General features: G+C 44.8%; 3 protein-coding genes across 3 annotated transcripts in view; 2 read left to right on the top strand and 1 right to left on the bottom strand.

The window, feature by feature from the left end:
- LOC142198393 (uncharacterized) overlaps positions 1–24,956 on the top strand; it is a 600,588-nt gene that overhangs the window by 80,745 nt on the left and 494,887 nt on the right. The gene's annotated exons all lie outside the window — the stretch shown is intronic.
- Positions 1–24,956, bottom strand: part of LOC142198391 (uncharacterized) — a 617,468-nt gene that overhangs the window by 212,774 nt on the left and 379,738 nt on the right. The window lies entirely within an intron of this gene.
- On the top strand, positions 7,380–17,843 carry LOC142198414 (uncharacterized). The gene is made up of 8 exons (XM_075269446.1): positions 7,380–7,408; positions 11,844–11,970; positions 13,248–13,342; positions 14,301–14,459; positions 15,190–15,348; positions 15,615–15,693; positions 15,787–15,918; positions 16,765–17,843. Exons 1-8 carry the CDS (start codon positions 7,382–7,384, stop codon positions 17,658–17,660), a joined length of 1,674 nt encoding a protein of 557 aa, XP_075125547.1. The 5' UTR covers positions 7,380–7,381; the 3' UTR covers positions 17,661–17,843.

Here is a 24,956-nt window from a genome sequence, read left to right as displayed (position 1 = left end):
CCGATATATGATATTTATAGAAATCATAGGCTCTTGGTATATACTTGCATACAGGGGTGACAGGGAGAGGCGCCCCCTAGTGAAGCCCGTACAGGTGGTGGATAAATGACAAACAGGACAATGAATAGCATATGGAACAAAAACTTCTAACATTCCATCAAATCCTCCCCCACAGGTAGAGAATGGCCGCAGCTCTGCTCCGTGACGATTCAATTCAGGAAAAGCAATAATTGTAGTCAAATTCTGGAGATAGAAAAAGGACTTGAAAAAAAGAAGTAATTTATAAAAAAAAATAAAGTACAAGTAAAAAATACAAATATAAAGACAATGCGATTCAGCGGTGAGGAGCCGCCTTATGGAAGCCGCTATACGCTCCATACTAAATAGGAAACCCCCTCAAAGACCCTATTCACATTCATACATAAAGGACAGAATAGTGATAGAAAGTGGCCAAACAAGACAATGTTCTATGTAACACCCCTTCAGACCTCACTCTATAGGAAGGGTGGGTGGTATCTTTAAATTGGCTATGGCGCAGTGCCTCCACCCGAATCTTTCTCGGAGCTCTGTAGGAAGGCAGGAGGGTTGTCCTCTTCTGCCAGGGGTTAACTCAGGAAACCCCTGCCTAAGCTCAGTACACACTCCCAGAAATAGGGGTAAAACAACCGGGGAATATTTATTGGGATAGAATTAAATAGGAATGTGCTCAGGAGAACAAATTGCTAAAGTAAAAAGGTAAAATAGCACATAATATAACATATAAACAATCCTCCTTTGTAACCATGAGCTATAAATGCATGCCAGGCCTGGCAGATATAATGGTATATATGGATCCCCTAATACACAGGGTTCATGTACAATGACCCCACATAGTACATAATTCTCTCACACACTCCACATAGCTAGTTGCATGTACCAAATCTCCCCTAATAAAGCTGCAGCAACATACAGAACTCAGTCCATCAGTTGAGGCCCTGTTGCGCGGGCGTTGGCGAGCTTGCTGGAACCGTTGGTGCACTTAGGATTAATGTCAACACAACTCTCTAAACCAGTTCAAGAGTGACTACTCGCAACTCCCATACACATAGGTGCATTCACTTCCAGAATTCTGCTTTGCTCTACAGCAGTCCTGGTGGAGTGGGGGCAGGGTCCGTCTGTGTAATGTGACAAGGGGTCTCTCCAGAGCTGTCTAGCTGCAGGGTGACCTCCTCTCCTGGTCTTAGCTGCTGTGCTGGCAGGACTGTCTCCGGGGCTCTGCCCTGTGTCTGTAGGTGCTGGACTCTCTGCTCTCCCAACCATGTGGTCCCCTCATCTCCTTCCTGCTTTTCCTTGACCCACAATCTCCTTTTCCCCAAATCCTCTGCAGCTCCTCCCCTAGGTGGCAGGGGCACAGAGAAGCAGGTGGGGCTGGGATAGGTAATCCAGGGTGTCTGTACAGTGTGGTCTACTCCTGTTACTTTACCCCTAGCAGGGGCTACATCTAGATCAGGGGTCCTCAAACTACGGCCCGTGGGCCACATGCGGCCCGCCGAGGACATTTATCCAGCCCGCGCGCCGTTGCCTGGATCGCTCACTAACGGAGAATCCGATTCCCCGATAGTGAGCGGATCGCTGCTTTCAGTTCTTTGTGCAAATGCTCATAAAACTGAAAGCTGTCAGTGTAGGCCGCAGCCTACACTGACTACAGAGAGCGACCCCTGCCCCGACCACAGAGAGCGACCCCTGCCCCGACTACAGAGAGCGACCCCTGCCCCGACCACAGAGAGCGACCCCTGCCCCGACCACAGAGAGCGACCCCTGCCCCGACCACAGAGAGCGACCCCTGCCCCGACCACAGAGAGCGACCCCTGCCCCGACCACAGAGAGCGACCCCTGCCCCGACCACAGAGAGCGACCCCTGCCCCGACCACAGAGAGCGACCCCTGCCCCGACCACAGAGAGCGACCCCTGCCCCGACCACAGAGAGCGACCCCTGCCCCGACTACAGAGAGCGACCCCTGCCCTGACTTAGGTGTAATGACGTCATCGCTCCTGCAGTCTGAAGGAGAAGGATGCGCGGCGGTGGCTCTTTATGGATAAATATGATAGCGTGTGTGTGTTGTACTGAGGGGCATATAATACAGTGGGGTGGGGGGCATATGGAGGAGTATATAATACAGTGGGGGTGTACTGAGGAGTATATAATACTGTGGGCTGGGGGGCGTACTGAGGTGCATATATTACAGCGGGGTGGGGGACGTACTGAGGAGTATATAATATAGTGGGGGGTGTACTAAGGAGCATATAATACAGTGGGGTGGGGGACATACTGTGGAGTATATAATACAGTGGGGGGGGTACTGAGGAGCATATACTATGGGGTGGGGGATGTACTGAGGTGCATATATTACAGTGGGGTGGGGGAGCCTACTGAGGAGTATATAATATAGTAGGGGGTGTACTAAGGAGCATATAATACAGTGGGGTGGGGGACATACTGTGGAGTATATAATACAGTGGGGGGGTACTGCGGAGTATATAATACAGTGGGAGGGGATACTGAGGAGCAGATAATACTGTGGGGTGGGGGACATACTGCGGAGTATATAATACAGTGGGAGGGGATACTGCGGAGTATATAATACAGTGGGGGGTACTGCGGAGTATATAATACAGTGGGGGGGGGGGGTACTGCGGAGTATATAATACAGTGGGGGGATACTGCGGAGTATATAATACAGTGGGGGGGTACTGCGGAGTATATAATACAGTGGGGGGGGGTACTGCGGAGTATATAATACAGTGGGAGGGGATACTGTGGAGTATATAATACAGTGGGGGGGTACTGCGGAGTATATAATACAGTGGGGGGGGGGTACTGCGGAGTATATAATACAGTGGGAGGGGATACTGCGGAGTATATAATACAGTGGGGGGTACTGCGGAGTATATAATACAGTGGGGGGGTACTGCGGAGTATATAATACAGTGGGGGGGGGTACTGCGGAGTATATAATACAGTGGGAGGGGATACTGTGGAGTATATAATACAGTGGGGGGGTACTGCGGAGTATATAATACAGTGGGGGGGGGGGGTACTGCGGAGTATATAATACAGTGGGAGGGGATAATGAGGAGCAGATAATACTGTGGGGGGGGCGTACTGTGGAGAATATAATATTGTGGGGGGGGGGGGCGCTATTGTGGAGCATTAATCTTACTTTTTAAACCATATTTCGGCCCTTCAGTGGTTTGAGGGACAGTGAACTGGCCCCCTGTTTGAAAAGTTTGAGGACCCGGCTCTAGATTTACATTATTATCTATAGAAACCCATCAAGACATCACAATAGTGAGAAACTCCATGAAAAAATTAGATAAATTTGCTGTGAATCGAGTCCCCATCGCTCAGCCTCCCCCCGTCTGACATAACACGTTCCCAGAAAATCCAAACACATCATGTGACTTTGTGATCACAATACCAGATAATATGACTTGTACAGTGTTGGACAAAAGTATTGCCCCCCCTGCAGTTCTGTCAGATAATCCTCGCTGTCCCCAGATAATGATTACACAGCACAGACTCTTATATAGTATATAAGTGACACAGGGTATATACAGTATAAGTATCGCCCCCTGCAGTCCTGTCAGATAATCCCCGCTGTCCCCCAGATAATGATTACACAGCACAGACTCTTATATAGTATATAAGTGACACAGGGTATATACAGTATAAGTATCACCCCCTGCAGTCCTGTCAGATAATCCTTGCTGTCCCCCAGATAATGATTACACAGCACAGACTCTTATATAGTATATAAGTGACACAGGGTATATACAGTATAAGTATCGCCCCCTGCAGTCCTGTCAGATAATCCTCGCTGTCCCCCAGATAATGATTACACAGCACAGACTCTTATATATAGTATATAAGTGACACAGGGTATATACAGTATAAGTATCGCCCCCTGCAGTCCTGTCAGATAATCCTCGGTGTCCCCCAGATAATAATTACACAGCACAAACTCTTATATAGTATATAAGTGACACAGGGTATATACAGTATAAGTATCGCCCCCTGCAGTCCTGTCAGATAATCCTCGCTGTCCCCCAGATAATGATTACACAGCACAAACTCTTATATAGTATATAAGTGACACAGGGTATATACAGTATAAGTATCGCCCCCTGCAGTCCTGTCAGATAATCCTCGGTGTCCCCAGATAATGATTACACAGCACAGACTCTTATATAGTATATAAGTGACACAGGGTATATACAGTATAAGTATCGCCCCCTGCAGTCCTGTCAGATAATCCTCGCTGTCCCCCAGATAATGATTACACAGCACAGACTCTTATATATAGTATATAAGTGACACAGGGTATATACAGTATAAGTATCGCCCCCTGCAGTCCTGTCAGATAATCCTCGGTGTCCCCCAGATAATAATTACACAGCACAAACTCTTATATAGTATATAAGTGACACAGGGTATATACAGTATAAGTATCGCCCCCTGCAGTCCTGTCAGATAATCCTCGCTGTCCCCAGATAATGATTACACAGCACAAACTCTTATATAGTATATAAGTGACACAGGGTATATACAGTATAAGTATCGCCCCCTGCAGTCCTGTCAGATAATCCTCGGTGTCCCCAGATAATGATTACACAGCACAGACTCTTATATAGTATATAAGTGACACAGGGTATATACAGTATAAGTATCGCCCCCTGCAGTCCTGTCAGATAATCCTCGCTGTCCCCAGATAATGATTACAAGCACAAACTCTTTGGTAATATCTTCATTTATTTTGCTTGCAATGAAAAAAACACAAAAGAGAATGAAAAAAAGTCACATCATTGATCGTTTTACACAAAACTCCAGAACTGGTGCGGACAGAAGTATTGGCGCCCTCAGCCTAATACTTGGTAGCACAACCTTTAGACACAATAACTGCGCACAACCGCTTCCGCTAACCAGCAATGAGTTTCTTACAAGGCTCTGCTGGAATCTTAGACCCTTCTTCTTTGGCAAACTGCTCGCGGTCCCCCCTGAGATGTGAAGGGGGCCTTCTCCAAACTGCCACCAAGAGATCTCTCCCCCTCCCCCACAGGTGTTCTATGGGATTCAGGGCTGGACTCATTGCTGCCACTTTACAAGTCTCCAGGGCTTTCTCTCACCACCATTTTCTAGTGCTGACCTGAAGTGTGTTTTGGGTCCTTGTCCTGCTGGAAGAGCCCTGACCTCTGAGGGAGACCCCGCTTTCTCACACTGGGCCCTACATGATGCTGCACAATGTGTTGGTCATCTTCAGACTTCATAATGCCATGCACACGGTCAAGCAGTCCAGTGCCAGAGGCAGCAAAGCAACCCCAAACCATCAGGGACCTCCGCCATGTCTGACTGTAGGGGGCGTCTTCTTCTCTTTTTTCCCTGTAATCTCTATGTTGAGGCCTTTTCCTACTTTTGTCTCCTCTGACCAGAGAACATTCTTCCAGAACGGTTTTGGCTTTCTCAGGTAAGTTTTGGCAAACTCCAGCCTGGCTTCTGTCTGTGGGTAAGAAGTGGGGTCTTCCTGGGTCTCCTACCATACAGTCCCTTCTCATTCAGACGCTGACGCTGGATAGTACGGGGTGACACTGTTGTACCCTCGGACTGCAGGGCAGCTTGGACTTGTTTGGATGTTAGTCGAGGTTCTTTATCCGCCATCCGCACAATCTTGCGGTGAAATCTCTGGTCAGTGATTCTTTTGCGTCCACATCTTGGGAGGTTAGCCACAGGGCCACGGGCTTTACACTTCTTGATGACACTGCGCACGGTAGACACAGGCACATTCAGGGCTTTGGAGATGGACTCGTAGCCTTGAGATTGCTCAGGCTTCCTCACAATTTTGCTTCTCAAGTCCTCAGACAGTTCTTTGGTCTTCTTTCTTTTCTCCATGCTCAATGTGGTCACACAAGGACACAGGACAGAGGTGGAGTCAACTTTAATCCATTTCTACTGGCTGCAAGTGTGAATTAGTTATTGCCACCACCTGTTAGGTGCCTCAGGTAAGTAACAGGTGCTGGTAATGACACAAATTAGAGAAACATCACATGATTTTTCAAACAGTGCCAATACTTTTGTCCACCCCCTTTTTTATGTTTGCTGTGGAATTATATCCAATTTGGCTTTTTGACAATTCTTTTTGTGGTTTTCTATTGAAGATAAATTAAATGAAGAAAATACCAAAGAATTTGTGACTGTAATCATTATCTGGAAGAACACGAGGATTATCTGACAGAATTGCAGGGGTGCCAATACTTTTGGCCAACACTGTATCTGCTCATGACACAATAGAGAGTTATCGGATAGATAAGGAAATGACCGGAATCTCTCCAATAGGAAGGTCAGAGAATCGCTTAGTCCTGTAGGGAAAGGTCACTGTAGGGAGACAAATTGGACCCCTGAAATAATCGTCTCCCGGGGGGTTTAACCAACGACTTCTGTATTTTGGGCAGATAATAAAATGATCCATTCTGATACTTAGAGACCAATAACAGATGGTGGTAATCTACCTTAGTATTTGTGGCCGTGTCCCTTGCATTTCAGCAGATATAATATTCATATGACGGTTCATTACTAACAAGCACCGCATTATCCCCCATGTCCCATGTCCATGAGGTCTGGAATAGGTCTCAGCCCCAGATGTGGGTCATGGTTGAGTTTATGGAAGTGTGGTGGGGGTGGTTAGGGGTATAACAGTCCGTGGAGTCTCACCTTCCTCTTAGTTGGTGGCTGCTATATGGGGAGGTGGGGGTGGGGCGGGTGAATTGGGATAAATATAACAGTCCATGGAGTCTCATCTTCCTCTTCGTTGGTGACTGCTATATGGGGAGGTGGGGGTGGGGCGGGTGTATTGGGATAAATATAACAGTCCGTGGAGTCTCATCTTCCTCTTCGTTGGTGACTGCTATATGGGGAGGTGGGGGTGGGGCGGGTGTATTGGGATAAATATAACAGTCCGTGGAGTCTCATCTTCCTCTGGTTTGGTGACAGCTGGACACGTATTGGGCAGCGATCTCCACAGTGGCCTCTTCTTCTCCCAGTAGGATGTAGAGTTTCCTCTTCTCCCAGTCTGGGATGTTGGCAGAGAGTCTTTGGTAGTAGATGGCCCTCACAGCTGAGTATTTGGTGCAGTGTAGCAGGAAGTGGGTCTGGTCTTCTAGGGCCCCCTGGTCACAGTGCTGGCACAGTCTCTTCTCCCGTGGCTTGTACGTCTGTCTGTATCGCCCCGTCACATAGTAACTACAACACAGCACGGCACGTAATCTAGTAACACCTCATCATGTGATCACTGGACTCCTCCCACACAGGACTCATCACATGACAGTGACATCATCACAGGTCCTGTAGCCCATGAGCAAGTCGATCCCCAGTCTACAGGTAGTCACTGCTGTTGTCTTCTTCTCTCTGTTATCAGCCGATTGTCTCTCCTTATATTTTGTTCATTAGCTCCCCTTATAATATCAGTGAGTTTCCTTCTAGGTCTTGGTGCAGTTGGAGGCTGAGATATCAGGGTGTGACTAGAGGGCCCCTATACCCCCCCCCCCCCGGCACCACCTACATGGAGAGTCTCCTATAAGCGTCTCACCGCCCTGCGCTCCTGTACACCCCACTAATGTATATACAAGCCAATACAATCCACACCACTAATGTATATACAAGCCAATACAATCCACCCCACTAATGTATATACAAGCCAATACAATCCACACCACTAATGTATATACAAGCCAATACAATCCACACCACTAATGTATATACAAGCCAATACAATCCACACCACTAATATATATACAAGCCAATACAATCCACACCACTAATATATATACAAGCCAATACAATCCACACCACTAATGTATATACAAGCCAATACAATCCACACCACTAATGTATATACAAGCCAATACAATCCACCCCACTAATATATATACAAGCCAATACAATCCACACCACTAATGTATATACAAGCCAATACAATCCACCCCACTAATATATATACAAGCCAATACAATCCACACCACTAATATATATACAAGCCAATACAATCCACACCACTAATATATATACAAGCCAATACAATCCACACCACTAATGTATATACAAGCCAATACAATCCACACCACTAATATATATACAAGCCAATACAATCCACACCACTAATGTATATACAAGCCAATACAATCCACACCACTAATATATATACAAGCCAATACAATCCACCCCACTAATATATATACAAGCCAATACAATCCACACCACTAATATATATACAAGCCAATACAATCCACCCCACTAATGTATATACAAGCCAATACAATCCACCCCACTAATATATATACAAGCCAATACAATCCACATCACTAATATATATACAAGCCAATACAATCCACACCACTAATATATATACAAGCCAATACAATCCACACCACTAATATATATACAAGCCAATACAATCCACACCACTAATATATATACAAGCCAATACAATCCACACCACTAATGTATATACAAGCCAATACAATCCACACCACTAATGTATATACAAGCCAATACAATCCACACCACTAATGTATATACAAGCCAATACAATCCACCCCACTAATATATATACAAGCCAATACAATCCACATCACTAATATATATACAAGCCAATACAATCCACACCACTAATATATATACAAGCCAATACAATCCACACCACTAATATATATACAAGCCAATACAATCCACACCACTAATATATATACAAGCCAATACAATCCACACCACTAATGTATATACAAGCCAATACAATCCACATCACTAATGTATATACAAGCCAATACAATCCACACCACTAATGTATATACAAGCCAATACAATCCACACCACTAATGTATATACAAGCCAATACAATCCACACCACTAATGTATATACAAGCCAATACAATCCACACCACTAATGTATATACAAGCCAATACAATCCACACCACTAATGTATATACAAGCCAATACAATCCACATCACTAATGTATATACAAGCCAATACAATCCACACCACTAATGTATATACAAGCCAATACAATCCACACCACTAATGTATATACAAGCCAATACAATCCACACCACTAATGTATATACAAGCCAATACAATCCACCCCACTAATGTATATACAAGCCAATACAATCCACACCACTAATGTATATACAAGCCAATACAATCCACACCACTAATGTATATACAAGCCAATACAATCCACACCACTAATATATATACAAGCCAATACAATCCACCCCACTAATGTATATACAAGCCAATACAATCCACCCCACTAATGTATATACAAGCCAATACAATCCACACCACTAATGTATATACAAGCCAATACAATCCACACCACTAATGTATATACAAGCCAATACAATCCACACCACTAATGTATATACAAGCCAATACAATCCACCCCACTAATGTATATACAAGCCAATACAATCCACCCCACTAATGTATATACAAGCCAATACAATCCACACCACTAATGTATATACAAGCCAATACAATCCACGTCACTAATATATATACAAGCCAATACAATCCACACCACTAATGTATATACAAGCCAATACAATCCACACCACTAATGTATATACAAGCCAATACAATCCACACCACTAATATATATACAAGCCAATACAATCCACCCCACTAATATATATACAAGCCAATACAATCCACATCACTAATGTATATACAAGCCAATACAATCCACATCACTAATGTATATACAAGCCAATACAATCCACACCACTAATGTATATACAAGCCAATACAATCCACACCACTAATGTATATACAAGCCAATACAATCCACCCCACTAATGTATATACAAGCCAATACAATCCACCCCACTAATGTATATACAAGCCAATACAATCCACACCACTAATGTATATACAAGCCAATACAATCCACGTCACTAATATATATACAAGCCAATACAATCCACACCACTAATGTATATACAAGCCAATACAATCCACACCACTAATATATATACAAGCCAATACAATCCACACCACTAATATATATACAAGCCAATACAATCCACACCACTAATGTATATACAAGCCAATACAATCCACGTCACTAATGTATATACAAGCCAATACAATCCACGTCACTAATATATATACAAGCCAATACAATCCACACCACTAATATATATACAAGCCAATACAATCCACCCCACTAATGTATATACAAGCCAATACAATCCACACCACTAATATATATACAAGCCAATACAATCCACACCACTAATATATATACAAGCCAATACAATCCACACCACTAATATATATACAAGTGCTACAGCTATTAACCCTTTCCCGCCGATGGCATTTTTTGATTTTCGTTTTTGACTCCCCTCCTTCTAAACCCCATAACTTTTTTATTTCTCCACTCCCAGAGCCATATGAGGTCTTAATTTTTGCGGGACAAATTTTTCTTCCTGATGCCGCCATTAATTATTCTGTAGAATGTACTGGGAAGCTGGAAAATAATTCAGAATGGGGTGGATTTGAAGAAAAAATGCATTTCTGCGACTTTCTTACGGGCTTTGGTTTTACGGCGTTCACTGCGCAGCCACAATGACATGTCCCCTGTATTCTGTGTTGCGTTAGGATTCCAGGGATACCAAATTTCTATAGTTTTATTTACATTTTCACCCTTAAAAAAAATCCAAAACTGTGTTAAAAAAATTTTTTCTAAAAGTCGCCATATTCCGACAGCCGTAACTTTTTTATACGTCCGTGTACGGGGATGCAGAGAGCGTCTTTTTTTGCGGGGCCGGGTGTACTTTGTAGTTCTACCATTTTCGGGAAATGTTATTGCTTGGATCACTTTTTATTCAAATTTTTATCAGAATCAAAACAGTGAAAAAACATCGGTTTGGCACTTTTGACTATTTTTCCCGCTACGGCGTTTACCGAACAGGAAAAATATTTGTATAGCTTTGTAGAGCCGGTGATTTCAGACATAGGGAGATCTAACATGTAGGGGTATCACAGTATGTAACTACTTTTATATGTGTTCTAGGGAAAGGGGGGTGATTTGAATTTTTAATACTTTTTATATTTTTTTTATATATTTTTTTCCTTTTTTTTAAAAAAAAGAATTTCTTTGCATTTATTAGACCCCCTAGGGGTGTTGAACCCCAGGGGGTCTGATCACTAATGCAATGCAATACCATGCTAATACATTGCAAAAAATCATCCTTTCTTTTGCAGGCTGCATAGACCAGCAAAGGAAAGAGATTGCAGATCGGCCGGGGAGCCTTGTAAAGGCTCCCGGCTGTCATGGCAATGTGACGTCGGCCCTGGAGCTTGCTCCAGGAGTCGGCGATCACCGGCAAAATGGCAGCGGAGGGGTTGATGCCTCCGCTCGGTCCGGGGACCAATCGGAGGCATTAGCGCCAGTTGTCTACTGCTTAAAGCTCCCGGGCCATCACCATAGTTACACACCTGACATGCACCGTACTATTATGGTGGATGTCGGGAAGGGGTTAAACAGGACAGGGGGAGGGAGGATGTGCAGTCCCTTGTATTCATGAGTTACGGCAGTTGCAAATTCCAGCTGATGATACTGGCTCCGTCAATCCCTGCGAGCCAGATTGCCGATGCAAATACCCTCACTGTATTACCCCCTATCACATAATCCAACCTCAACGCGTTTCCCTAATATCGTTCATCAGGAGGTAACAATGAATGCTGGGAAATTCTCCAGTAACAGCCCTGGAGGGGGAGGGGTGATGACTGTATCATTGTGTTGTCAGGTTCCTATAAGGTGTCAGGATGTCGCTGTCTATTTCTCCATGGAGGAGTGGGAGTATTTAGAAGGACACGAGGATCGGTACAAGGAGGTGATGATGGAGGACCCCCGGCCCCCCCGGACATCACATGGTAAGAGGAGATATATATATTATATACAGACCCCCGGCCCCCCCGGACATCACATGGTAAGAGGAGATATATATATTATATACAGACCCCCGGCCCCCCCAGACATCACATGGTAAGAGGAGATATATATATTATATACAGACCCCCGGCCCCCCCGGACATCACATGGTAAGAGGAGATATATATATTATATACAGACCCCCGGCTCCCCCCGGACATCACATGGTAAGAGGAGATATATATATTTAATACAGACCCCCGGCCCCCCCGGACATCACATGGTAAGAGGAGACATATATATTATATACAGACCCCCGGCCCCCCCGGACATCACATGGTAAGAGGAGATATATATATTATATACAGACCCCCGGCCCCCCCGCACATCACATGGTAAGAGGAGATATATATATTATATACAGACCCCCGGCCCCCCCGGACATCACATGGTAAGAGGAGATATATATATTATATATAGACCCCCGGCCCCCCCGCACATCACATGGTAAGAGGAGATATATATATTATATACAGACCCCCCCCCCCCGGACATCACATGGTAAGAGGAGATATATATATTATATACAGACCCCCGGCCCCCCCGGACATCACATGGTAAGAGGAGATATATATATTATATACAGACCCCCGGCCCCCCCGGACATCACATGGTAAGGACAGATATATATATTATATACAGACCCCCCCCCCCGGACATCACATGGTAAGTATTTATTATTATTATTATCATTATTATTATTATTATTATTATTATTGTTTATTTATATAGTACCATTACTCCCATGGTGCTCTGTACATTATTATATTAATCCCATGGTGCTTTACATTTGGGAGTTACATACAATACACAGAATATACAGGTAGATATAATACTGACAGTGATCGGCTGGCACAGCTGGGTAGAGGGCCCTGCCCGCAAGGGCTAATAATCAATGAGGGAAGGGGGGAGAGACAGAAGGAGAGGGGGAGACTGTACAGATGGGGGTGCGGTGATAGTGTTATTGGAGGTTGTAGGCCTTTCTGAATAGGAGTGTATATATTCTTACACAGCTATCTCTATCGGCTTTTTTCACTCCTCGGATGCCATTAAAGGTGCTTGGGAGTCCTTTAGTCCTTTGTGGGGTGGAGAGGATTATCTTGGGGTGTAGCAGATTGTTATTTAGGGTCCCCCCATAAGTAACCCCAGAAGTGTCTGATGTATAGACAGATCTCCGGCAGCTCATGGATTCCGTCACTGTGTGTTTGTGTCTCCACAGATGGATCCAGTAGGAGAAATCCTCCCGAGAGATGTCCCCTGAGTCCTCTGTATTCCCAGGACTGCCCAGAGGAGAATGTCCCAGACAGTCAGCAGGTAGATGGCACTGCTGAGTCCTGGGGTACATCTATATAGGGGGTGGAGCTCGCCGCTCCTGCACTCATACATGTCCCAGACAGTCAGCAGGTAGATGGCGCTGCTGAGTCCAGGGGTACATCTATATAGGGGGTGGAGCTCCTGTACTCATACATGTACCAGACAGTCAGCAGGTAGATGGCACTGCTGAGTCCTGGGATACATCTATGTAGGGGGTGGAGCTCCTGCACTCATACATGTACCAGACAGTCAGCAGGTAGATGGCGCTGCTGAGTCCTGGGGTACATCTATATAGGGGGTGGAGCTCGCCGCTCCTGCACTCATACATGTCCCAGACAGTCAGCAGGTAGATGGCGCTGCTGAGTCCAGGGGTACATCTATATAGGGGGTGGAGCTCCTGTACTCATACATGTACCAGACAGTCAGCAGGTAGATGGCGCTGCTGAGTCCTGGGGCACATCTATATAGGGGGTGGAGCTCACCGCTCCTGCACTCATACATGTACCAGACAGTCAGCAGGTAGATGGCGCTGCTGAGTCCTGGGGTACATCTATATAGGGGGTGGAGCTCGCCGCTCCTGCACTCATACATGTACCAGACAGTCAGCAGGTAGATGGCGCTGCTGAGTCCTGGGGTATATCTATATAGGGGGTGGAGCTCACCGCTCCTGTACTCATACATGTACCAGACAGTCAGCAGGTAGATGGCGCTGCTGAGTCCTGGGGCACTTCTATATAGGGGGTGGAGCTTGCGGCTCCTGTACTCATACATGTACCAGACAGTCAGCAGGTAGATGGCGCTGCTGAGTCCTGGGGCACATCTATATAGGGGGTGGAGCTCGCCGCTCCTGCACTCATACATGTACCAGACAGTCAGCAGGTTTATGGCGCTAAAGACTCACCAAAACCTGACCATAAAATGACCGAACCCAAGTGAATGTTGTTTCTTCCCTGTTTAGGGTGAAGATCTGATGAATATTAAGTTCGAGGTTAAAGAAGAAGCAGAAGAAGAGACGGATTACTGGACTGATCAGCAGTGTAAGGAGCGGAGACTTCATCCTCTAGATACTACTACTCCACAGGACTGCCCGGAGGAGAATGTCCCAGATAATCAGCAGGTAGATGGCACTGAAGTCTTCCCTTCACTGTTCTGTCTTGAGGAAAGATAAGTGTCGTTAGCAGAGAGTGCTAGTAGTACCAGCCTGTTGCCGTTCTAGTTCCCAACAATTAGTTGTATACAGGACAGTACCCAGATCTTCCTAGTTCCCCTGGTGGTGGTTGTCACTGATATAATACTATGGAGTTAGACTATTTAGCAGCTAATACTAATCCCATCAATCACACAGCAGGAATTAGGCAGTTATAATACTCCCCTCGCCTGAGCCCAAATCTTCCGCCTCTCACGCAGTAAATGAGTCAGTGACAGTGACCTTGGGAGTTAGTGGCAGCCTAGTAAGTATGAGCACCAGTAACCCTTCCTAATGCAGGGACTCCTTCATGTCAGGATCCACAGCCATAACCCCTTTCTTAGTGCAATGATCACTTCCATCACTGTGGAGGCGGCACTGATTGCTGAAGGCTGGAATGATGAATACATGTTCCCTGGGCATAGTGTGGGAGCAAGAGGGACATTATATTTTAGAGGGTGCGGAGGGTCACTACACAGAGTGTATAAGGACTACTTGTGATCATCAGGTGAAGGCCACGTGTAACCCTTCCTAGAACAGGAACATATGGAGGGATGTGCACATAATACCGCCAGATCCAGACAGCAGGTAGAAGCCGCTAAATTCTCATCAAAACCTGACCGAACTGAAGTGACTTTCACATTATTTCTTCTCTGTTTAGGCTGAAGATCTGATGGATATTAAGGCTGAGGTTAAAGAAGAAGCAGAGGAGGAGACGGATTACTGGACTGATCAGCAGTGTAAGGAGTGGAGACTTTCTCCTCTAGATACTACTACTCCACAGGACTGCCCGGAGGGGAATGTCCCGGACAATCAGCAGGTAGATGGCGCTAACGTCTCATCAACATCCGACTGTAAAGTTACTGAACAATAGGCCATAATTATCAGATCGGTGGTATTAGACTCCCGGCACCCCCACCAGTCAGATGTTCTCAGCAGCCAATAGACAGTGAGTGGAGCAGTAAGCAGACAGCGCCATCCTATGTATAGTGGCGGAATACAGTTACTGCAGCTTAGCTCCTATACAAGGCTCTGGACACTGATCTGCAGGATCCTGGTCTGACCAACTTATTTTTCATTGTTTAGGGTGAAGATCTGATGGACATTAAGGCTGAGGTTAAAGAAGAAGCAGAAGAGGAGACGGATTACTGGACTGATCAGCAGTGTAAGGAGCGGAGACTTTCTCCTCTAGATACTACTACTCCCATCATCTCCTCATCACATGGCAATCTATCCCATCACTGTGTGTTTCCTACAGATGGAGCCATTGCCAGAAATCAGGGAGAAGATGTGACTGATATTAAAGCGGAGGCTGAAGAAGAGAGGATGAGGGGCCATCACCTGTGTAAGAGGGAAGTGGAGGAGGAGATTCCAGGAGGTGTTACCACAGGTACGGAGTCATGAATGGAGAAGGAGAAGTCACAGGTTTCTTCAGGTCGGTTCCCCCTTAGACCTCCAGTCCAGTAACTCTCCGGCAGAAAGTAATTCCAGCTATTAAACTAAGAACAGAACTATAAGCCATAAAGCAGAAGTTGTAGCCGAGCGTTGTGTGAATACTGGACTACTGGATAGAGATGGGAGGAGTTTCTGGTCCTGGTCAGACTGGGGCAGGAGCGTCTCCATCCTGCCATTAGTCCTAGTGAATACATTGGGGGAAGTCTCTCTTATTCTCCTTGGAGATCCTACAGATTACTAGGAATAATTTGTTGCGGTTCTTCCCCGGGGACAATCCCTTGGGGTCTGAATATCGTCCCCGGTCACAATAAGCTGAGAAGGAAAATACAAGTTGGTTACACGGCACTGCAATCCCAACATGGCCATAGATGAAGCAACAAGTGACCAGACCCATCCAATACTGTGTATGTGACCGTTACCGGGGCCAAATTCAGAATAATGGGATTATTACAATATTAATATTAATAAGTCACTTACATTTTATTAGCAGATTGTTAGGAGGATAAAAGTTGTCACACAGAGTTATATACAGTCAACGTAAGGAAACATAAAACGTATAAAAGGCGTATTCTAGCTGTATGGATATGATTAGAGGAAACTGGAAGGGCCGGTAACCATAATAGTAATGTCTCTGTATCACTGGGCTGTCACTGATATAGTGTATATACAGTCCTGTAAACTGTATCAATAACTGCAAGTGTGTTTACAGCCAAATAATGTAAAAATTTCTCTACTTTGTATTTTGGAAAAAAGAAAACTGAACCCATTTTTACTCCTACAGAAAATCCCAGTGCGATCTCTGAGGGAAACGTCATGTTATCAGTAAAAGTGGAAGATGAAGATATGATGGAGCGCTCCTCAGGAGAAAACCTCATTACCCCTAATGTACATCCAGGATGTCACAGTACAGATCCATCATATAATCCCCCCAATCATGAGGAACCTTCTGACCAACCACAGACTGTGACCACAAGTACCAGCCAGAAAGGGGGGGAAAGTCTTAAGTGCACTGAATGTGGAAAAGAGTTTATATACAAATCACAACTTTATGTCCACCAAAGAATTCACACAGGAGAGAAGCCATATATATGTTCAGTATGTGGGAAATGTTTTACTCAGAAGGGATATCTTGTTACACATGAAAAAAAACACACAGGAGAGAAGCCATATTCATGTTCAGAATGTGGAAAATGTTTTAAAGATAATGGAAATGTTGTTATACACATGAGAATTCACACAGGAGAAAAACCGTATTCATGTTCAGAATGCGGGAAATGTTTTACTCAGAAATCACAACTTGTTGTGCATGAGAGAAATCACACAGGAGAGAAGCCATATTCATGTTCAGAATGTGGGAAATGTTTTACAGAGAAAAAATCTCTTGTTATACATGAGCGAGGTCACACAGGAGAGAAGCCCTATTCATGTTCAGAATGTGGGAAATGTTTTACACAACGAGCAGTCCTTGTTACACATCAGAGAATTCATACAGGAGAGAGGCCGTATTCATGTTCAGAATGTGGAAAGGGTTTTTTACATAAATATCATCTTGTTAGACATGAGAATAGTCACACAGGAGAGAAGCCATATTCATGTTCAGAATGTGGGAAATGTTTTATTTCAAAAGCCAAATTTAATGATCATCAGAGAATTCACACAGGAGAGAAGCCACTTTGATGTTCTACTCTTTAAGGTCAATGTGGAAGATGAGTAGAGAATAAGTTGTCTCTGAGCAAGGTGTGTGAGTAGACCAGGGCTCTAATACTCGGACCCCAGATACTGTCAGATCTGTACATGACTTTCTGTATCATATATCTCCATCTCTCTGTGTACTGTATTATTAAACTTAGACTTCCGTTCCCTATGTGTAGGTGGAGATGACTGAGTCCAGTTGGTATTGATAAGCGTCCTGGCCTGGAATCCTATGTAGGAGATCCCTAGGACATTCGGGGTTTGCTCCATCTCATCCTCTACTAATCATACATGTCCTTCAGTCTGCTAACACTATAAATCTTCAGCACCAGATCTAGAACCTCTTTTTGGTATTGACCCAAAACTGCATTCCCAGAACATATGCATCGGGTGTACATTGTTCGCCCCCTGGACACCTGGAGTCCTGTCAATCTGAATTTGGCATCTTCCTCACGCCTTCAGGTCCTGCTGTCAGTGTCATCACTAAGCGGGGTGACTTGGTTAAACCTTCTTCTCCCTGCACTGTTGCCGGTTTCTGGAGGCTGCTGTGTAAGATTTTGCTGGCAGCTCAGGAGGGAAGCACTTTTAGGTAAATTAGGTTTTAGACCATTTCTAACCTTTCTTGACATATGAGATAACAATCAGTTATATTTGGTAAGGTCTTCCCGCAAACGTCATACTAGTACATCTACTACATATTCTACTCCCCCAGCAGGCTATACGAAAAAAAATGGCTGAAGCAACCACAGAGTTGAAAAAAGCCTTAAGAAGTGGTCCCTGGACCCCGAAGGCCCTCAGCCTCCTGAGCAGGTAGAGTCTGCTGTGGCCCTTTCTGTGCAGCGCCTCCAGGTGATCAGCCCAGTCCAGCTTATTATTGAGGAGCACACCCAGATACTTATAGGACTTGACTATCTCAATGCATGTTCCTTGGATCTCCACCAGATTCGGGGCACTCCTCTGTTTACTAAAGTCCACCACCATCTCCTTGGTCTTCCCAGCATTAATCCTGAGCTAGTTCTGCTGGCACCATTCAACAAAGTCCCGGTATAAGTCTCTGTATTCCCTATCGTCGCCATCAGTGATAAGGCCGACTATAGCAGAGACATCGGAGGACTTCTGTAAGTAACAGCTGGATGAGTTGTGCCTAAAGTCAGCAGTGGTAAGGGTTATAGGGTAAAAAGACTAAGAATTATTCTCCATCATTGGGGGGGGATCGGCATAAATCAAAACAACAATGCAATAAAAGAAAAGAACAACTAATAATTTGATTGTCATAATATCCACGGAGGAGAATCAATAAAATCCTGGACAGCTCGGCAAAGCTGTGTGGCATCACTACTTTGGAATGAGACGTGACTAGCTCAAAATAGATGAAACCCCCGTGGGGGGACTAGATAGAATTGTGAGAGACTGGTCCCAAATGCTGAGACACTCCTGGTTGGCATGAGCAATGGGTACCAATGAAGTTGGGGGTGGGACGTGGTCCAATGTGGAGAAGTCAGATGGGCCTTGCCTGGTGTTAAAACTGGTCCTCAGTCAGGGTGGTCCCTTAGGCTTTATGGCATTCCCATCCGCTCCAGACGGAAGTAATGAAGACCTGGAACAGGTCTCTAAGAGAACTCCACAAGAAGATCTGCCTTTCTCCCAGTACCTGTCTTTCACTCAGAAGGTGAATACACCTGAAAGACGGAAGGTCCTTAGTCCAACCAGTTTGGACTCTGTTGACAACAGATGCGTCCCAGTCGGAATGCGGAGCGCGTGTAGATGGGAGGACTGTGCAAGGTGGTTGGAGCAGCCTGGAAGTAGGATCTTCCAACCAGAGGGAACTCAAGGCGGTATACTTGGCATTGCTGCACTTCACCCCGTACCTCAAGGGCAAGGCTATCGAAGTTTGGTCGGGCAACATGACCACAGTGTTGTACCTGAACAAACAGGGAGGAACCAGGTCCAAAGCTCTCCAGAAAGTAACAAATCCGATTTGTTCCTGGACAGAAAAGAATCTGTCCCAGTTATCCGCTGTTCACCTCAAGGGCTCCCTGAACATAGTAGTGGATCAGTTGAATCAAGGTATTACCGTATCAGGAGAACGGTCCAATCAATCAACTATACAATCCGGAGGTTTTCCAACATATTGTCCAGAAAGGGGGTCTTCCAGAAGACAACCTCATGGCAATCCGACTCAACGCCAAGGTGGAGAAGTTCTGCTGTCTGTATCAGGAGGACGATCCCTTGGCAGTGTACGCCCTGTCCATCCCTTGGAGGTTCAGTCTGGTTTACATTTTCCCTCCAATTCCCATCATACCCAGAGTATTGATGAAAATAAGACAGGACCAAGTCCAGGTGATTGTCATAAACCTGGTCTGGCCAAAAAAAGACTTGAATACCCAGCTCATTCAGATGAGTCAAGGCATATACTGGAGACTCCCCCCCCCCCCCTTCCTCCCAGAACATGGTCACTCAAGGAGTGCAGAGTTGCCAGGATCTGGTGAGATTCAACCTGACAGTCTGGCGGTTGACCAGTCCTTATTACTGAATAGCGGACTGTCAAAGGCAGTTCTGAAGACCCTTGCCTGTGCCAGGGCAGAATCTACAAAAACTACCAAAGGATTTGGGAAATCTTCAAGTTTTGGTGCCTTGGACAGGATATGACTTTCTCTAATCCCCCAGTGGGGACGGTCCTGGATTTCCTGATGGCCTAGACAAAGGGCTATCTCCTTCCACCCTGAAGGTACAGGTTGCCGCTTTGTCCGCCTGTCTGGGGAGGTGTTTCACTCAACACCCTTTGGTAACTGGGTTCCTAAAGGAGGCCATGAGAATTAAACCCTCAGTGCCAGGTCATGTACAACAGTGGGATCTTGGTACAGTCCTGTCAGCCCTCTGAGACTCTCCGTTCAAGCTGCTAGAAGAGGTTGATTTGACATTTTTGTCCTGTAAAACAACTTTTCTTTTGGCCATCACTTCGGCCAAAAGGGTAGGAGAGCTTCAGGCTCTGTATTCAGAAGAGTCTTACATCTCCTTCTTCGAGGACAGAGTAGTTACGCTTTCTTCTGGAATTTAGGCCAAGGTGCCTTCCGTGTTGAACATAGAACAGCTGATTTTATTGCCATTGCCAGTCAGCTTTCCTGCTCCTTCCTGTCTGGAGGAAGTAACATTTCCATACTGCATTGGGTAGATGCCTTCAGATCTACTTACAGTGTATGAGGTCCTCCAGAAGAGAAGAAAATCTTCTGGTAAATTTGGCAGGAAGGTTCAGAGGCCTAAAAGATCTAGATCCTCCATCTCTCGGTGGCTTAGAGAAGCCATAAATGTGGCATTCTCTACACAAGGATTACCTCCTCCAGCTTGCCTTAGGGCGCACTCTACAAGGGCGGTCTCGACTTCATGGGCAGAGGGAAAGGTGGTGCCTTTGGAACATATCTGTGCGGCTGCCTCCTGGTCCTCACATAGTACATATGAAATTTACCTTATGAGATTTGCATTTCCTGGAGTCCGGAGGCAGTACACACACATGGGATATTATCCCCCTAGGTACAATTAGAAGAGACAGGTTAACAAGAAATAGTCATTAATTAACAATTAAGGCCCTCCTATAAGAGGAACCCCGCCCTACTCAGCCTCAGTATGGTACCCAAGCAATAAGCAACAAATAGGGTGGGCGTGCTGTACTGCCTCCGGACGAACAGGAAATGCAAATTTCATAAGGTAAATTTCATCTTTCCTGTTCGTCTGTCGGCAGTACACACACATGGGAACTTACAAAGCAATATTCCTTGGGCGGGAAAATTTCTTGCTTCCTTAAATACTGCCTGACCGAAGGGGGAACCCCTCAGAGACCTTTATGTCCCATCTGTATGGTTTAGATAGGTGTAGTAATGAATGACCATGTCGCTATTTTGCACATTTTGGTACAAGAGCCCACGGACCAACTCTGCCCTGATGTAAAAAGGCTGGAGTAGAGAGCGCCCCCTCAGGCTGGAGTAGAGAGCGCCCCCACAGATTCCAGTGGAGGTTGTTCTGAGAGGTCATAACAAATCCTAACAGAGCCTTTCATATAACTTGTTTGCATCATCTGCTGGTTCTTCAGCCTTCGAATCTGCCAAAAGAGAGAATTAAAACGAGAATACGGATTCTGATTCACAACCGTTCAGAAAGAAACCCCTCATACACTAAGACCGGGTGGATCTTATAAATTTTTTTTTTTTTTTTTTGTCAGAGGAGACCTGAGCCCCAGTAAGGTTATTTCCTGGTTGTAACCAAACTTCTGGAAATTCTGGTGATGTTCCCATGGCCACAGAGTTATCTGACTAGTAGATCCGGGTCTCTAGCCGAGAAAAAAGTTGACATTCACTAATCCTCTGCTAACCTAGTTACAGCCACTGTAAGGATTTTGAGTAGATATCCTTCAAGCTTGCCTGAAGAATGGCTTCCATGGGACACCTTTATGACTTTTAGGACCAATGATCTGCCTCATTCTGGGACTGGCGTATCTATTTCCAGCAGTCTATTTATGATTGTGTCTTCAGTCGTCTCATGAGACCCTTTAAGGAAGACTATAGATGTGTATTGATGGTTGTGATATGGACCTTGAGTATTATCTTCCAGGTCTTCTCGTAGTAGTTGAGAGACAGATGAAATGACTTCTGGACTTGTGTAAATGGAGGAGCACTCAGATTTATTGATACTTACACTTTATCTCATATGGAGACGGTAGAATGTCTTCCTACAAACCTCCAAGTTACTACTACAGTATCCACATGGCCAATTTTTTTTTTTTTTTTTACTTTCCCCTGGCAACCTTCCAACGTAGATTTGTGAACTTGCACGGAAGAGCCTTTCTGGAGAAAAAAAAAGGGCATTTCAGACTGGACGTTACCAGATCCTGCCCTTTAAAGGATATGTAAAGGATGACCCCACTAGTCGGACCTATTGTGGCAATATTACAGTTTCCTCCGTTTCCTTACCAAGAACTTTCCTCCGAACCTTTAGGATGGAGATACCACAGACCGATCACTGGACCAGGTTATTACCTGATCAACACTGCCAGGTTTCCTCTCAGACACAGGAACTAAGACCTGTTGGTTTGCATTGTGCCCTGGCACCGGTATCTGAGAATGACCCAACTTCTGAGTAGACTCCTTGAAAGGATTTGGATTCTGACCCTCATTCTCCTGGATTTAAGTCTTATTACCTTTGACTCCTGTAGACGCTATATAGGTTTGCAATAACCGGAGATTCACTTGCCTGCTTGTGCCAGGCTCTTGTGATTCACCAGGAGTGGTTGAAAGTGATGCAGTAGCATCCTAATGGCTTAAATCCCTTTATATTGTAGAGAGTCTTCCCCGGAGGATCATGGCTGTAGAGTTATTTGTAGTCTAAATTGCACCAAAATAGAGAATTCCTCGCCTAGGTAGGCCGGCTTCCTATCCTATATGGCTAACAATATACATATTCTTTGGGATTTCTTTCAGGAAAGAGCTTCATTTTCATGCAGAATGAATTGACCAGAAGCCCCTACTCCTTCCAACTTTTGGATTCACCCCGAATAAGAGTAACATCCACTTCCCTTCAGGGAGATATAAGGAGCCCATTTACCAGGCATAATATAACTGCGTATCCTTGAAGATGCAGGGCTATTTTAAGACCTATGACAACTTTCTGAAGAGTAGAAGGACTTAGGTGCTCCCAATTTAAAGACGTCTGAACTGGAAATATAATATTTCTGTCCCATTCTGTAGGGTAATTCCCGGAAACTGGACCATGCAGACATACATCTATAGGGTTGTGTGAGGACACCCAGCTCCCCTTTGCATAATGACCACGCCTGAGTCCATGGACTATCATTGTGCTTTCCCTGGCGCTTATGGAGATATCAGATCTACGACTGACCCATGTGCGTCAGCTTTTGAACCAGGACAATTCCGCTATAAACTCCCTGTTGTGGTTGAGTGCCTGGGACTGGCTGTAGTGCAGCTTCTCAAACCCTCAGTCTGACCAACGGAGGATGGAGGTTTTTTTGTTTTGTTTTTTTTTGGAGGATTTCCTATTCCTCGTTGCTCCAAAGAATGACCACTATTTAGCGTGGAAGACATCTCCTCCGAGGAACCTGTAACAATATGTAACAATATGGATAAAATAAAAGCTCAGACCCCTCCTGCTGGAGGTGTTGGAGATCTGTGCACCATAGCTCAGATTTTGTAGGATTTGCCTACTTCTGGAGTTGACAGGGGCATTATGGCGTTGCCTACACCCTGTCAGTAAACTTGGTATGTCCACAAACTGTGAAGCAACAGAATATCCGCCTGAGAAGAGCAAAGGACAAAAAAATTATTCATCTACAATACTCTGCTAGCAGTATTTGGGGGTACCCCGCTTATACATAATGTGATCTAAAGCGCTCTATTGACACTTCTGAGCATCACAATTTTTTTTTTTTTTAATTTTTTTTTTTGCGGTGCCTGAAATACATTGAATTAGCCAATGCGGAGTTGGCTACTCCGGCCCTCGATCCAGCGGAGTTGGCTACTGTACAAGCCGATGCCAGATGTAAAAATATATATGAATATACACATACATATAGAGACCTGCAACGAAAGGAGAGAAAGATCACTGTAGGAAAATACAGAATACTCTGATAATACCGCAAACCGGAGGCTCATTACAGGAACTGGATCCCACTGACTGATAGATTGTGAATCCATAGATTTAAGACCTACTCCTTCCTCAGAATTCAGGGAAGATAAAACGAGAACCTTTTCTCTAGAACTGGACACTGTCCCAGATACAGAACCGGCAGGGTGTATAATAACATACACTGTTGTCAGATGTAACGGATTGTATCCACACCATTATAAGAAGTGGAGGCCGTGTAAAGACCTATTACACCATTACCAACAGCAGAAGACTGTGGCCGTTACATGATTGCCAGAATACGGGTTCCCACTCACATTATTATATTTTCTCACCAGATATCTGACCTGATATATGTGTAACCTGTAATGAATATTTCTCCTTTACATCCGCTCTCTTAATTGCAGATCTCATGTAATATTTTGACTCATACAAGTAGAGCCCACCTTGGACTTAAACATATTAAATATTCATATATGTTAAATCTCATTTCGAAAAAGTTATACTCGATATATAAAAGCTTATAATATAGCATTCCAAAATGAGCTTTACTCCAAATATACATACTTCAGTATATCCTTTTCAAAAAATGTAGATATACATGCTACATATATCAACCAGAGATGAAAATACCCCTGCTTTTAGTATATAGGA

This window comes from Leptodactylus fuscus, chromosome 3, assembly GCF_031893055.1.
Source record: "Leptodactylus fuscus isolate aLepFus1 chromosome 3, aLepFus1.hap2, whole genome shotgun sequence".
In the NCBI taxonomy this organism is placed as follows: domain Eukaryota; kingdom Metazoa; phylum Chordata; class Amphibia; order Anura; family Leptodactylidae; genus Leptodactylus; species Leptodactylus fuscus.
Note: the sequence above shows the minus strand (reverse complement) of the source record. Positions and strands in the feature narration are given on the sequence as shown.

Excerpts from the sequence above, each read along its gene's own strand:
- LOC142198414 (XM_075269446.1), top strand. The coding sequence starts at position 7,382 with ATGAGCAAGTCGATCCCCAGTCTACAG. Across the intron at positions 11,971-13,247 it reads GCCCCCCCGGACATCACATG|ATGGATCCAGTAGGAGAAAT; the intron begins GTAAGAGGAGAT and ends GTGTCTCCACAG. Across the intron at positions 13,343-14,300 it reads ATGTCCCAGACAGTCAGCAG|GGTGAAGATCTGATGAATAT; the intron begins GTAGATGGCACT and ends TTCCCTGTTTAG.